General features: G+C 44.2%; 1 protein-coding gene across 1 annotated transcript; it reads right to left on the reverse strand.

Annotated features, from left to right (window-relative positions):
• Positions 1 to 14,416: 14,416 nt before the first annotated feature.
• On the reverse strand, positions 14,417 to 15,682 carry LOC146203167 (uncharacterized). Its single transcript, XM_084602784.1, has one exon. The coding sequence runs from the start codon at positions 15,680 to 15,682 to the stop codon at positions 14,417 to 14,419; it is 1,266 nt and encodes a 421-aa protein (XP_084458910.1).
• Positions 15,683 to 16,143: the final 461 nt, after the last annotated feature.

The following is a 16,143-nucleotide window of genomic DNA, read 5'->3' on the forward strand; positions in this document are numbered from 1 at the left end:
ATGTACATGAAAAATCCACAGGTGGCCACGAGAAAGTACTAATGGCAATCTGGAATTTTGAAAAATGTATTGATGAAAACCGACAGAAGAGCATATAAAGTATGAACGAACAGGATATTTTGATGGAAATAGATGTCGACAAAAATTAAAACTGTTAGGAATTCGAAATACCAGTTGCCATTATTTAATCATGGAGAATCCCTCATATTGCACGCAATGCAAATGCAAATCGTTTGGCGCTCGCACCAAATGATAGTAACACTGGTAGACAAGGGGAGGCCTCCGGTTAAGTCTTTCTCTGAAGTGATAACTTCTGGCAGGAGATGAGAAAATGTTCTAGAGAATCAACTTCCCCGCATGAGTTACATAAGCTTGTTGGTGTCCACTCGCATATGCACAGATATAAGTTCAAAGTGGGAATCCTGCATCGCAGCATCGTCATTGAAACCTCAAACATCCTGGCTTTACACGCCCGGCCGCTCCAATTTCCTCTTCTACTTCTTATTGTTTTTATTATTGGAGAAGCTAGACGGGGGGGGGGGGGGGGGGGCGATTATGGAAGTTAAATGTTTATTAATTTGCCGGATGAGATATTCTTGGTTACATCTAAAATTGCATTAAAACATGTTTGGCTCTGTGACATGAAAATATATCTGTCATCATTTCTTCAGTATGTACACGTTAGCTGCTTGATGCTGATTCTTATTTGTGATTTGCCCTTTGTTGGTATTTTTTTCTGTTACATACCCCTTTTTTGTACGTCGGTGTTATTACTGCACGCTCGTTTATTGACTGTTGCCGGGCCTATAGTCCCTCAAGCCATTGGTCGCTTAGACAGGGCCGCTTCTAGAACTGTGTTTTCTTTTTCTGCAATAAAACATGATGATGATGGTGATTATTATTATTATTATTATTATTATTATTATTATTATTATTATTATTATTATTATTATTATTATTATTATTATTATTATTATTATTATTATTATTATTATTATTATTATTATTATTAGGAAAGTGCAGTATTCTGATGTCTTCTCGCATCGTCAATAAAGAAACTTTACAATGTTTTGCCAGTGAATGCTCCTTTTAAACGCCTTTTTATTGCTCAACGGGCTGGCTGTGAACACACGTGTTGTGGCTGCCCATGTTTTTTTCTTCAATCTGATCGAATTTAGTAGAGAAATTTAGGTGCGCATGGTTTCATTAATTTAATAAATCATTCTACACACACTTTTGTTATGTTAAGCAGCGTAGCTGTACGGATTTCTTTACATTTCCCTTTTTTTGTAATGTCTGATTGTGCGATTTCTTCAATAGTGCAATCATATCTTTCGTTTCAAGCTTTCGTTTTTTTTTTTTTGTTTTGTGCCCGGTTAGGTCTGTTTTGCTCTTTATCGCATTATTTAGCTTGATAGCTTCTATTTAGTATTTTATTTTTTTATTTTTATTATGCTCTCTATCAGATCTTGTTTCTTTGGTTTGCCTAAGAGAGTTTTTGAGGTTACAAACCATTTGTAATAGTCATAAACCGTGAATGGTGCAGCAAAAAGCAAAAGCACCAGTTATTGTCTGGGTGTAGTGTGTGCAGTGTCCTGTGTCGATTCACCATGCACACACAAACAAAAAATGAGACTATATAGGGGGTGCTGCAGAACAAGACATTTGATAACAGTGTGATGCTAAAAACAGTCCCAGGCAGGTGCCTCGAAGGAAGTGGTCTGAGAGGCAACTGCACTGCCGTAAATGGGCGAATCCATGAGCATTAGCAAGCATGCTTTTTGTATGGCAGCTGGTATCGGTATGATTCCAGCGTGTGCGCGTATATAGAGAAGCAGATCATACAGGTCTTTCTTTTTATTAATGTTCCTTTTATTCTTTTTTCGCATTTGACAAGGGCGCACTTGACTGCTAAGGCCTATAATGATCGTCTTTTACCTTTCAGGTACTAAGTGTGGAAGGCAGTTGTGTCAAGCGTTGTTGTTATTTGCACGGCCGTCCCAGTGGTCGTCTTCTATGTTGCTTTCCCGTAGAGGGATGCCCGGGTACCAATGCCGGGTTGATTATGAAAGGAAAAAGAGCCACATATGAGCATTTGCAGCGCGAGGCGGACTTAAGGTTGTCTGATCCCAGTCGGGAAGAAACTACGGAAAATTTGCTGTGGTTACAATAGAACTTCTGTGCAATTTTTGACAGTGAACCTGTCGTTTCAACACAAATTTTCTTGTAACATCAAAATTTTGTGTTGCTAAAACGGGAAAGTACTACAGAACTAGACTACATAAAATACAGAAAACACGATTGAAAAGTACTGCAGGGCATTGGAAAAGTCTGACTTCAAGACGGAACTACAGAACGTTTTATCGTATTTCTGACAAGGTTCAATAGCTCTTTCGACTGGGGTGGCGGAACGAATCACTGACCCATAAGCGCAACCGTTTGAAAAAAGTGTTCAGCCCACCAAACAGTATCCTCCAGGCTTAGATGGAATGACTAAAGGAGTGCTCCTTTCCAGGCGCTAATTCCCACACAAAGGGCGACTACCACGCCAGAAACCGCTCCGGTGCCCATTTCGGTTGGGTTATCCTCGGATCTACTGCGGTGCCGATAACTTTTCTGATGGCGTGGCGGTCTAGTCAACTACGCTCTAAACGCGGTAACCTTTGGGCAACCTTTGTGAAGGTGCTCATTTTCGCATCGAAGTATACCTATAATTTAAAGGTTACACAATGTAACCTTTCCACTTTTAACCTTTCCAAAAGTTACAAACGGTAAAGATTACTTCTTTTTATGCATAGGTTACGCAGCGTTTTTAGCGCTGTAACCTTTACAAAGGTATGCATAATCGAGTTAGGCATAGGTTACATGTCTCAAAATGTGTAACCTTTGTACGCCACAAGTGCTGGCCTAAATATGGCAAAACATTTATTGCAACTTGCTGAAGGTGATAAAGATACAGAGGTCTGCTGGATTTCGATTTGAATGGAAAAAAATTGGCCAAACAAGACAATGGTTTAGAAAGGTGAAAAAGGACAAACATTGGTATGATAGTCAAATTGTTCATGGACTCCAACATCTCCAAGACTAGAGGAAGTACATAACAACAATCTTCCCAAATATTGTGTACATTAAAGAAGAACAAAGGAATGTAACATATGCAGGTATGTTCAAGGCACTACTTTTGAAAAAAAGTATCTCGCAATAAATGCGCATGCAAGACACTGAAATATGGGCCCATATTACAGTATTACTGCTGGCATTTCAAACAGAACGAAGTTGAACAAGCAACCCAATAAATCAAGCTCAGATGAAGTCTTGCTTCGAAAAGAGCGTGTCTACAACATATCATTCTTATTGCAATTTAAATAAACAAATATGCACTGTGATTGTAGTACTACAGTGAACAAAATAAAAGCGCAATTATTCAAGACTAAGTGCACAGTCAACGTGACATTGTGTAAGAGATACAACAGACACAAAATTTAAATGATAAAAATATCAGAGAAAGGAATATTGTGATGACATATTTTATCACACTTTTTAAAAGAAAGATTAAAATGACTACAATAAAAGATCAAGAAAAGGGATAGCAGGAGTACAGATAACAAGAGTTCTTTTAAAGCTTTCGGCTACATACAAACCTAAACAGCAATCAATTTAAACGTCTTGACTAAACAGCACACAGACATTACGTGTAGCTAAGAGCTTTTTCAAAGGTGCGTAACATCAACGAATTCAGCACAACTTCCATTGATTATGTAAACAAACGCCCTTCGTGAGTCCTCCAGTCACTTTATTAACAAAGATGCACAATGACATGAGCAATAACTTGTAATATTAACAGTGCTATAACCTTGACAACACTCGCATAAGTACATCAACTTGTGCTCATATACTTCAACATATTAGAAAGTGAACAGGTTTGATTTGTGAGGTTTAACGTCCCAAAGCGACTCAGGCTATGAGAGACGCCGTAGTGGAGCACTGAAAAACATTGAAAAATATTTATTTCTACAAAATTAGCACACATTATTCTTTTTTAAAGAGCATGGACAGGCTCTTAAGTCGATTAGTCAGTAGTCCACGTGGCAGTAGTGTCGAGCAGGGCAATCTTCAGCAGCAGGATGAGTATGGCGGAAAATGCTTTCGGATAGTTAGAGTTTCTTATGTAATACGTCACCAAGCAGAAGGTGAGGGTACGAGGTTGCCGTTGCTACTTCCAGCGTAAAAGCAAGTATATACATGAGGTGCAGTCATTTGAAACTCTTCAGGCAGTGGAATCTGTGGAATGTTAAATTAGAGTCAGTGAGCAACAATTCATGGCTGATAATCTCACCAGAGTGAAACATATATATGGTACACAGAGAACACGAGATGGACTGGCGGGCACTTCCAGAGGTCTAAGCTTTCGTTTCCTTTTTTTTTTTTTTCATTCCAACCTGTAAACTTGCGTGAATGCGACAGTTAAGCTAGCAAAGGTTGAAAAGTAGCTATAGTCGCACAACTTGAGGAAACTCGCCGAGCTCGTGTATAAGGCTATTCGGGCAACTGAGGCGTTCGATTTGAAATAAGAGCGTGGTACAAACAGTCTGTCTCGAAGCGATCAGATGCAGCCATACAGTTTCTTACACTACCTAGAGGGAAAGCTGAGGGCGCTGCACTTCAGCCACCATGGGAGCGCTAAGAATCATGGGCCGGTGTGCTACTTGTTGCGGGACAGTCGGTTTTTCTCGGGTACGTGGAGTGGCGTTACTGCGATGTTTCTTTTTTCGTCATCATCATCTGAAGGTGCGTACATAGACCGCGAAAGCCATAGTAACGAAGGCGCAAACGCAGACGTCGCCAATAAATGGTTTCTGTTTCCCGAAATGCCACTAAAAACTTCCTTAAGTGATTGCACAACGATAAATATTTTCATAACATTTTTTTTATTTCAAAGTTTGCCTAGTAAGTGCGAAATATTGGTATTTGTGCTGCTCAAAACTAAGCCAATAGGAGAAAGAGCCATCGCTTATATTGGATAAATATCACACTGACATGCTGTTTCTCTCTCTTTTTGTAATTGATAGTCACAATATTTAATCTTAGGACATTATTAACGGTAGAACAACGTTTATCTTTGAATTAGTTTTGGCCAGAAGTTGTAGTTCTGCACTCGGCAGCTCTCCGGCCCACATAGAGTTTCTTACTCTTACCTAGAGGGAAAGCTGTGCTGCCGTCTATGGGCGTTTACATGGAGTTTCCAGACGGCCAGTTCAGCCACCATGGGCGCTCAAAGCATCATGGGCCGGTGAGCTACCGAGTGCAGAACCACAACTTTTGGCCAAAACTAATGCAAAGATAAACGTTGTTCTACCGTAAATAATGTCCTAAGATTGAATATTGTGACTATAAATTATAAAAAGAGAGAGAAACAGAATGCCAGTGTGAGATTTATCCAATATAAGCGATGGCCCTTTCTCCTATTGGCTTAGTTTTGAGCAGCAAAAATACCAATATTTCGCACTTAATTGGCAAAAGTTGAAATAGAATAATGTTATGAAAATATTTATCGTTGTGCCATCACTTAAGGAAGTTTTTAGTGGCATTTCGGGAAACAGAAACCATTTATTGGCGACGTCTGCTTTTGCGCCTTCGCTACTATGGCTTTCGTAGTCTATGTACGCACCTTCAGATGATGATGATAACAAAAAAAAAACATTGCAGTAACGCCACTCCACGTACTCGAGAAAAACCGACTGTCCCGCAACAAGTAGCACACCGGCCCATGATTCTTAGCGCGCCCATGGTGGCTGAAGTGCAGCGCCCTCAGCTTTCCCTCTAGTTAGTGTAAGGAACTCTATGCCGGCCCATGATGCTTTGAGCGCCCATGGTGGCTGGACTGGCCGTCTGAAAACTCCATGTAAACTCCCATAGACGGCAGCACAGCTTTCCCTCTAGGTAAGAGTACGAAACTCTATGGATGCAGCCATATCTCCCGTGGTTTTCACGAGGCTTCAAATTTCACGAGGTAGGGCTATAACGGTTTTCATTAAACATTATCATGCTCGCTGAAACAATTTCCTGCGTCTTCAAATGCTTGTTTTGCGTTTTGGTTTAGGCATTTGTGTATTCAACCCACTTAACCATTCAAGCAAATGCTGTTAGCTATGCTGTTGCACTTCATAAATTCCACTCTCTTGGCAGGATACGAAGTAAAACACACGAAGGAATCAATTCGCAAGATGCGGGAAATTTCGTCACAATATATAGTGTGACTGCATGCTATTCGTTCTACACTGAAACATCAGTAGGCTGTCTGACATATCGCATAATCTACAAACTATTGCTCGGTACAGCCACACATTCATTGTGTTTTACACGTGCATGGCTGCAGCGCAGTACGCTTACGGCGGAACGGTCAATCGACAAAGTGTGAAAAGACGTGCAAAGTTGCCGAATTTTAATCCAGAACAGAGCTGCGCATTGTAAGCGTCCTCATCTTAAAGTATAAGAAAACGCACATGTAACCAATGCGCCCACACGCATACGAACGGGCAAAACTATATAGCGCTGAATTACCAATCTGTACTGTTCATAGGTTTTACCCAACGACCCGAGCCACCGCCCCGAAACAATATCATAGATAACTATACTCATCAACACAAACTCTCACGTGATACGCCAGTCATGTACTGGTAGAAAGCTATTGAACCTGATTTAGGTACGAAATGCAGTTACAGAACGAACTTTACAAATTAGCAGAGAAAATACATGTTTTGATAAGCAACGAATAAACGAAGACTACGCAGTCGTTACCGTGTTTTAGATGAAAAGGGAGCCACTCACCTAAATCCATTATTCTGCCGTGAGCGTTTGAATAGTTGCTGCAGCAGTCAAAAATTAATAATGCTAGCTGTTTAGCGACATTGGCGACATTATAGTGCTTACACAAGCCCAAAGGCTTCTACATCACCCCAAACAATGCACACAAGAAACGCCACCAGCGAACGGCGTGGTTCATGAGAACTTGGAATCACTCGAACTGACCGCGCTAACGGCGAAGCCGCCACCACGTCGTAACGTTCAGGCATCCCCGCCGTCCAGACCCCCGCGTGCAACGGTGCCAACCGTTCGGCAAATGACATCGCTTTTCAAAAAAAGTAGGCCACGCACCACGCGTGTCCGCATGCGTGTCTGCTCATAGTTTACTGTGCAAAGGTTACTTGCAATAATTTGATGGTAACCCTTGAAATGCTTGAAAATAGGCCGTTGTAACCTTTAGTCGGTACAAAAATAAATAAAACATGAACAAAACATGAAAACTGGCGACTTGTAACCTTTGTTACATAGGTTATTGACGTCTAAAAGTTACATTATAGATTACTGTATTTAGAGTACTGTCACTCCTTCGGTCGTGTGTGAGTCAAACCGATGTTCTCGGGCAGGCGGGGTTGCAACTTGCCGTCGTGCACCTCCATGAGGTGCTCCCCTGCCAGGCAGCGTAGTGTCCTAGGCTTCGGTAACTCCCGTCGTGCTGCGCTCCAAGCTAGACCTCTGTTCTACCAATTTTCTTATGGGTCTTCTTTTGACGCCGGCTCTGGAGACCAGTACCCACCAGTTACGTACCGGAAGCGCAATGGGGAGGGGGTTCATCCCCCGCTCCTATGGTCTGTGGGGACCTGCGCCGCATATCTTTAGGGCCCGTGGCGCAGCGTGGATTCAAAGGCCGCGCCACTTCCCAATACTCCCTGCTCGCGCTGCCTGTTACCCTCTCCCCGCTCATTCGGGGATAACCGGTCCCGCGCGAGGGCGCTATAAAGGAAGACACGCGCCGCCGTCTCGGCCTCTCTTCGCTCCTGCTCTTCGTTCCTGCTTCGCTCCTGGCGCTTCTCCACGGAAGACGACCCGCAGGCTGCAGCCCCCCGGACGACAACCTCGCACTGCCTTGGACGACCCCCTGTGAGATTAAAGATGTTTGTTACACGGCCCGCTGTGTATTTGTCGTGCGCATCCCTCGGCCAGAGGAATCGCCCACAGGTCTCACTGCGGTACTACTCACAGACGCACAAAAGGCGCAAGCACTAGTTCTGATTTCGCATTGTCTTCAGCCTCTTAGCCTACTAGATGCCTGCAAGCCTCAGCGTTTCCCAGGAACGACCTTGGTTTCCCGGAGGGGATGAAGACAGTCTCTAATAGGTAACCGAAGCTGAAGCTTGCTCCGCGACGCCAACGCTCGGTTTCTGACGGAGCGGACAGAGCCGGAATTACCCTCGCGCAGCCGCGTGCGCGGCGCTTGGCTCAGTAGATGTAACAAGGTTATAACTTCGTGTACGGTAAGTTTCCCCCCCCCTCCCCTCCTGTAATCTAACCCGTACAGAGGAGGTGGCGCTTCGGAGGATTAGAGTTAGGTGGCCCTAACACCAGCAGGGAGTCGAAAGTGGCCACAATTTCGGTATTTGTATTCACACCCCGGGTGTCTTCTGCAAGTCGAGAAATATAGAAGCTGACATCCATCACCTGCTGTGGGAAAGTGAGAAGGCTCTTAAAAAGGCCGAACTCAAACCAAATGCTCCTGGTGGCTTCCTGCATTCAATTCATTTATGGCTTTTTGTATTACCACAAAACGTAGTTTTTGCTATACTTTTCGGCAGCTTCCTTTTCTAATGTTGCCATAAGCCCTACTGCTATGGCGCAATTTTAGGGCACCCGACTGTGGCCCCCTAGGATGCGGGACCGAATACCGACCATGGCGGCCGCTTCTCCATAGAGCTTCTTGACCGCTTCTCGAAGGCGCCTGTGTGCTGTGCGATGGCACTGCACGTTAACGAACCCCAAGTGGTCGAAATTTCGTGAGCCCTCCACTACGGCGTCTGTCATAGCCTGAGTCGCCTTGCGATGTCAAACCCCACAATCGAAACCAAACTAAATTCCATATGCGAAACCAAACCTAATGCGGCCATAAGAGGTAAAAAAGATTTCTCTAAACTCTTTTTCCCTTGGTGCATTACTCGGAAACAGCTCTCGGTAACGTTTGTGGAGTTTTAATATGGGCATAAATGCGCTTTCTCTACTCAATCGCGGCTGGTAGTCCAAACCGCCGACCCCACCCAGTGATCGCGAGCGCTACCAAACGCACGCCGACCACTGCGGACCGTGCTCTTGGGAACAAAGGAACAACACGTGCTGACAACAAACAGGCATTTATTGCTGCAATAACAACACCAGTTAGCCACAGAGTACGCTAATGAATCTAGGTTGTCCGACTCACCAGCAATGTTACGGGCAGGGGTAAACTCCGAGGCCGGAAAGGACGGACAAACGGGAAAACTCCGGAGTGCCGCGAGAATGCCACCGCTCGCGTCGAGGTCCTGATGCCGAAGCGTCTTGGCTTTCCCCGCGTGCGCTGGGAGGAGGCTTTGCTTGGCCACGGCCGGTCTCGAGAGGGGCTGTAGTGCTGCCGCGACGCTGGATCCATCTCTCGATAGTTAACATTAACTATCCAGGCTGGCACCATCTGCTGATAGCTAAGGTGACTATTACGGGAGAAAGCCAACTTTAAAGGGAATGATGGGAGATACGTGTTCTAAAGCGCTATCAATTCCGTTTTGCCCCCCCCCCCCCCCCCCCCCGCTTTTGTCCTTTGCCTTCGATAAGATTAGTTCGAGCACGCATATTGGTTTTCATCAATGAGAGCGCCTGTTGGTGGTGTTTCGCCACCGAGCGATTTTTTTTTTCGTTCGTACTCTTATCGGTGCGCCTGTCTACTTCTGGCATGCCTCTGACAGCCGAGTTACGAGCGTCGCTCGCGCCGCAACCTCCATCATACCTGACCGATAACGAAGCTCGCTCAGAGCTTCCCATCACATGGCAATCTCCCACTGAAGCTGGCAGTACAATCACTATGCTAATGCCGCAGCCGATCATACTGGCTATTCAACTGCTACTCTCTCGCACTTCTCCAATTCCCATCCATGCGGAACGGCCCGAAACACATTGTTATTGCACTGCCCTCTTAAGATTCATTAAGCGGCACCAAATTTTAGTGAGAAAGCAATCACGTTCACCCCCACCGACGAAAAATTTTGTCCAATCCTGTTTGGGTGCTCGTACTAATAATTGGTCAAGTTGTTTCGCAACATCACCGCCACGTGGCCTTATGCAGGTAGTTCAAAAGAAGTCTGGTATACATGTAGAGACCCCAACGCGCGAGTCTCGCCGAAGGGCTTTTTTGTTCTCTAGCCAATAGAGTGATGGAGCCTATGACTGCCATTATGTGTAGTAGTGCTTTTACACTAGCAAAAAAAAAAAAAAAAGACAGTGCGGATTGAAGCGGCTGATTTCAAACGCGGGTACTCAAGTCCAACATTCGAGTGTTTTATACCTTTGTCACACGTGCAGTCTAACTATGGTTAAGCTTGACCGCGGTTAAGGCTAACCGCAGTTACGGACATTCACACGATAAACCTAACCGTAGTTATTTTGCTAACCATGGTTACCGCAAACTGAGGTTGGCCACCTCAGTCAGGACCACTAACTGACAAAATGGCGGCCCCCATGTCCGACGCAAGTAGCTCAGCTAGCTCCGAAACGTGCTCCCAAAAGCGTACTAACTGGTCTGTGGCTGCCACAGAGGCGTTAATACGAATTTGGGAGGACAATTTGAGCGGACTGCGCTCAAACACGCGTAACGCACGCATATACCGCGTTATGGCGGAAGAGCTCAACTTGGGCTTGCCGGCGGGTGAAGGCCCGTATACGCCAAAGCAAGTTCGACAAAAACTGGAAAATCTGAACAAGCAGTACCGGTGAGTAGCATGCTCCCTTCCTAGTGAAGAAACGATGAATTCTGTCGCACTTTGTGTAATGTGTAGGCACAGGCGCGCGAGCGAGGACCGTCGCACTGTTGTCACTAGTGCAATTTAGGCCTTGCCTGCTCTCTCTACACCACGCTGACGCGTTGAAAACAGCGGAAGACACGCAGCTTTTTCTAGACTAGGTTTTCATGAATATACAGCGTCATTATACCTGCGCGATCATTTATAGGCATGTGTATGCTTCATTGCTTTATCGGAAGCCGCTTCAGTTAGCTCGATATTAGTACGCGAGCGGCAAGCTACGAGCGCGGTGCCCTCGCAGCCAGACGACGAGAACACGGCGCCGCGCTTGTCGCCGTAGTTTTCGCATATATGGAGCTGTTTTTCAAATTGCGTGGGCGGTATATTTTCAGGTCACACCATCAGTGCGCGATAAAACAATTGTCCATTTCACGTACAGTATAGGCGTCATTTTACGGATTCTGCCGTTTCCTGTTGTAAATATTTACGTAGTCTTTGGAAGGTAAGAAAATTCATATAAAAAAAAAAATAGAGGTCCTGATCTATTTCGGAGGGCTTAATGTGTTAATGACATTGCATGTGCTAATTGTTCCTGCATCGCCACACTTTTGTTTTGCATTTCCTGAACCCTTTCTGTCCGTGGCTCTTTGTTTTCACGATTTTGCTTCTCATAAAAGTATCAACACTGCAGATGTACATAATTGCATGCTGCAAAATTTCATTCATTCAAGAAACTTTTCTGTGCAGAAAGCTGAGACGTTGCGGCACCACAACAGGTGCCAAGGGCATCGAATGGCCCTTTTACTGGACCCTGCATTCATTTCTTCGCTCACTGCCAATCAATGACAAGGACCTCATTGAAGAAAGTTTGGAGGTAATCGGATGTTTTCATTAGAATGCTAGCACTATTCATTGTGCAGCTAATGCTGTAAACTAGATTTTCGTGCATAATAAGCACGTATTCTTCTCAGCATGCCATGCCATTTTTCATGTGTTATGCAGATTATTTAAAGGAAAATGAGGGGCTCGTTATTACAGAGTTTAAAGGAGCTGACAGTCTACGAGTCCAAAGCATACGTTGGGGATTTTTTTTTATGTTTGGTTGTTGGCATTTGGCAAGAGTGTCTTATGGTGAGTATCGGGACAACAAATATTAAATAAAAAGTGTAAGGAAAAACAACCTTCCACTTTTCATTTAAAATTCTTTATCCCGATATCACCATAAGACTAATTCTTGTCAAATACCAACAACCAAACATTAAAAAAAATCCCCAACGTTTGCCTTGGACTCGTAGACTGTCAGCTCCTTTAAACATTTTTCCTGTGATGTTACAGTACTATGCTGAAAATGATTGAAATAGCATACTGTGCCTGTGAACATGTTTTTTCTTTTGGAATTTGTTGTATGTATCCAATGATGACCTGCAAGGTGGCAGGGCAAGCTGAAACTGGTTAAATTCATACTTAAGCATGACTGCTATATATTTCTTTTAAATAAAGAACCATAGTTTATGAAAGGATGATGTGAAAGGTGAAGGCCCAACAACTTGCTACACTAAATTCACACATAAATAAAGTATGTACCAAGACCTCCTGAGCACTGCGAAGCCAAAGATGCAATTAGTACAGTGCCACTCCTGAAGAAAAGAGACTGGTCTAGAAATATGAAAAAGTTATCTCGGGCTCGCTCACTGCCTGCAATTTTTCTATGCTAGAATGAATTTAGTGACTTTCAACAAAGTTTATATTTAATAGGTAGTCATTCTGATCCACCATTTTCCTTGTGTACACATAATTTGCAAATGCTTAATTTCAGAAGCATATGTGACAGGAAAAGTTTTTCTAGATTTTTACCCGCAAAGTGAAAACCAATCAAGTGACTTTCAAAATAAAATAGGCGACCTATCACGCCATAGTCACATATTGTACAGGCCAATGCCAACTGTCAAGAATGATTTCTTGAAAATATTTTTTTTCTTCGAGAACCAATAATGAATGGAACATGCTACCAAACTCCGCCTTCAAATCGCAATCACCTAGTGCATGTTTAGATAAGCTACACAGTGTTTTATTTTGTTTTATTTATATGGCAGAGTTTTGTTTTGCATAAATAGTGAATAGACTTCAGCGTTGTTTTCAATGCTTATTTTCTTATGTTGTTGCCTTTTGTTCCAGGTTTGAATGTTGTGCCATTTAAACAGCCTATGCTCAGGGTTGACTATATGAATAAAGGAAATGAAATGAGGGATGCTGCTTGCCTGCTAGCTTTCACGTGTCGAATTTTGCTGTACTTTGATGTCAAGTATTTTGTTTGACATATATATTGCCAAAGGTTGGTGTCGCAGATGGCATGAAGTACAGCTTGCTTTGATATTACAAGCTTTGTCTTTTTGCCACACACAGGTTGCAATAATTGACCAAACACCTGAAGATGGTGAGGTGGTACCTTGCTACCAGAGTGATGCTGACGTGCAGGCTACGAGCAGTGGCTCAGGTATTGAAACCCCTGCAGCCCCTGCAGCAGTGGCTGGACCATCATACATGAGCAGCAGCAGCAGCAACAGCAGCATCACAAAAGCAAGCAGGAAAAGACCTGCTACCTCAGTGCTAAACAGCCTGCTGACACTGCACCAGCAAGCAGAGGAACGTGCGGCCAAGGCAGCCTCTGACAGCCATGAGTTAAAAAAACAGCTCATCGAGCTGCAGAAAGACTCTAACAAAATGCAGAACAATATGATGGAAATGATGAAAGCATATTTTGCTTGCAAAAAGAATGCTTAATAAATTTTTCTGGAATCATCGCCTTCATGTGGTAAATGAAACAGTATATCAGCTGCAGTGTTCAGAAAGGCAATCAGAGAACCTCTGTGTCAATGCAGGATGTTATGAATCTTATTTTGCCTAAAATGTCAGTTTTGTTAAGTGTCTCCCTATACACTAAACATGATACTGTTAACTAGAACGCAAGGTAAGTACAATGGAGATAGAAACGGAGCTTCGGCTAGTTAGCAGTTTTCCTCCTAACTACCTGAAATGATGGACTGTAAAGCACATATTAAAACCTAATCATTTATATTTCTCCAAACATCCACGAGGCGAATGTATACAAGTATGTTTCGCATAATAGGAACACTCAAGGCAGTTAAGACATTTCAGCCTAAATTGGCAGCTATTCAGCTAGGCTGGGAAAATGTATCCATAAAGTAGCCTCGATTCTTCGTGCATGGTGCACTGCCTGCCTGTTGCACAAAATAAAGTCACGCCAATGCTTAAAGAGACATTTAGGTAGCACCAGTTAAATATTTCCCTTCTCTCCCAAGAGGCGAGAAAATGAATGGAATATAGGCCTCTATTTTTCATGCCTACTTCTCGACTTATGGTTCTTGGCTCACTATATACACTCGGTAGCGTACAACTTCACAGTGAAACTTGGGTACAGAACGCACTTTTACTTCAGACAAGGAACAAAATATTTCACAGCAGGGGGAAGCGGCAGAAGTGATTACAATAAGTAGTAAATAGAAAGCACTGGAGCACATTTTTCACACACACACACACACGCACAAAAAATAGCTGGGATGACAGGATTAGGGCGAAGTTCAACTTGAGGCAAAGTGGCTCATTAGGGCGTTGCGAACTTCAACACCTGATGGCTCAACCCGGCTGCTAGAGCAAGATGGCTGAGGACGGCCGCAGTCTCGGGCTTGTGCCTCATCGAACCAACTTGCATCACAGCAGTCAGATATTTCTTCACAGATGTCGTGCACCACACAACATGTGCGGATTACATTGTTGACATTAGTAATGTCGCACTCGAGTCCTTTCAATAGAATACGAAAACGAGCCTTCAACCTTCCAAATGCATTTTCAACAATGCGTCTCGCTCGGCATAAGTGGTAATTGAACACTCCTGTAGGTGAGCCTGGTGGGCCTGGATTTGGGAATGGTTTCATGATATGATTCTGTAATGGAAATGCTTGATCGGCAAGCGGGAGGGGTTCTACTGTTACTCCTGTCACAACCTTTCCTTCAGCTCTGAATAGGTGACTGGCCAGTATACCTGGAAGGCTCGAGCTTTCAAATACACCAGCGTCGTGATTTCTTCCGGGAGACCCGACGTTCGTATACAAAAATCTGTACTTGTGGTCTGCGATGGCCAAAAGGATGGTACTGTACCATCCTTTATAGTTAATGTAATCCGAGGCGTGCTCTTCTGGCGGGCACACCTCAATGTGACAGCCGTCGAGGGCTCCCACGCCTTGCGGAAAGCCGGTCACAGCAGTAAACTGGCGAAGGTGTTCCGCCAACTCACTTCGCTTGGGAAGTCTCACCAACTTTGTGCCCAGCTGACGTACAACAACGGCGCAAAACTCCCGAAATATAGTATTCACAGTCGACCGGCCTAAGCCAAAAGCGTTGGCGATTGTTCGTTCTTCCGCAGAGGACGCGAGCCGATACAAACTTACAGCCACACGTTTATCCAAAGGGCATGCTCTCCGCATAGCCGTGTCTTGCCGCTGCATACACTCGCACCAATTCAGAATGTACCGGAAAATACTGCGGGTCACTCTGAAATGCGCCCTGAACTCGCTGTCCGGCAGGTGTGGCACCGTAGTCTCATACCACGACTGCCCTCGTGGAGAAGCCCACAATCGCCGCTTGGAAGAGCAGAGCCGCGCAGTTATTGCCATGATGCGGCGACACCTTGCTTCAGCGTACTGACGCTCCTCTTCTGCTGCATCGATTGCTTCAAGCAAGTGCAACTGCTGGATGCGACGCTGGTGAAGCGCCACTTGCTGCATAGTGATCATTGCCCAGAAATCGTCTTCATCGTCTCCAGTTTCCGCAAAACCATACTGTGCCATCGATTTCCCACAGCTGCCTGAGAGGCGCAGTTGTGTGGTCTCACCAACTTCGTAAACACCAGCGCGCTCTGTGATTCTCGTCGAGGCGCACTTCACTCACTGTGCAGTGCTACTGTCGCGAAACCACAAATGTAATATTGTTTATAACAAGAGCACTCCTCAAACCACCTGTTCAGCCCACGAGGTTCAGCTAAGCCACCATAGTTCAGCCTACACGAACAAACCATATACAGAACTCCGGCTATTTGCGGCTAAAAATATGGCTACAAAGCCAACTACGACCACTGTTGAAAGACTCCCTCTATTTCTCGCTAAAGTTGAAGAAAAGCACGTATTTAATGCATATCAAACATAACAAAACTGTTTATTGAAGCACTTATCTTCAATCTCCAGCCTAATGCTCTTATTATTTTATGTTTAAAGGTTTGTAAACTTGAGGAACAAGGGCGAATACGCCAAGA

This window comes from Amblyomma maculatum, chromosome 1, assembly GCF_055883805.1.
Source record: "Amblyomma maculatum isolate TAMU_Amacu chromosome 1, ASM5588380v1, whole genome shotgun sequence".
NCBI lineage: Eukaryota > Metazoa > Arthropoda > Arachnida > Ixodida > Ixodidae > Amblyomma > Amblyomma maculatum.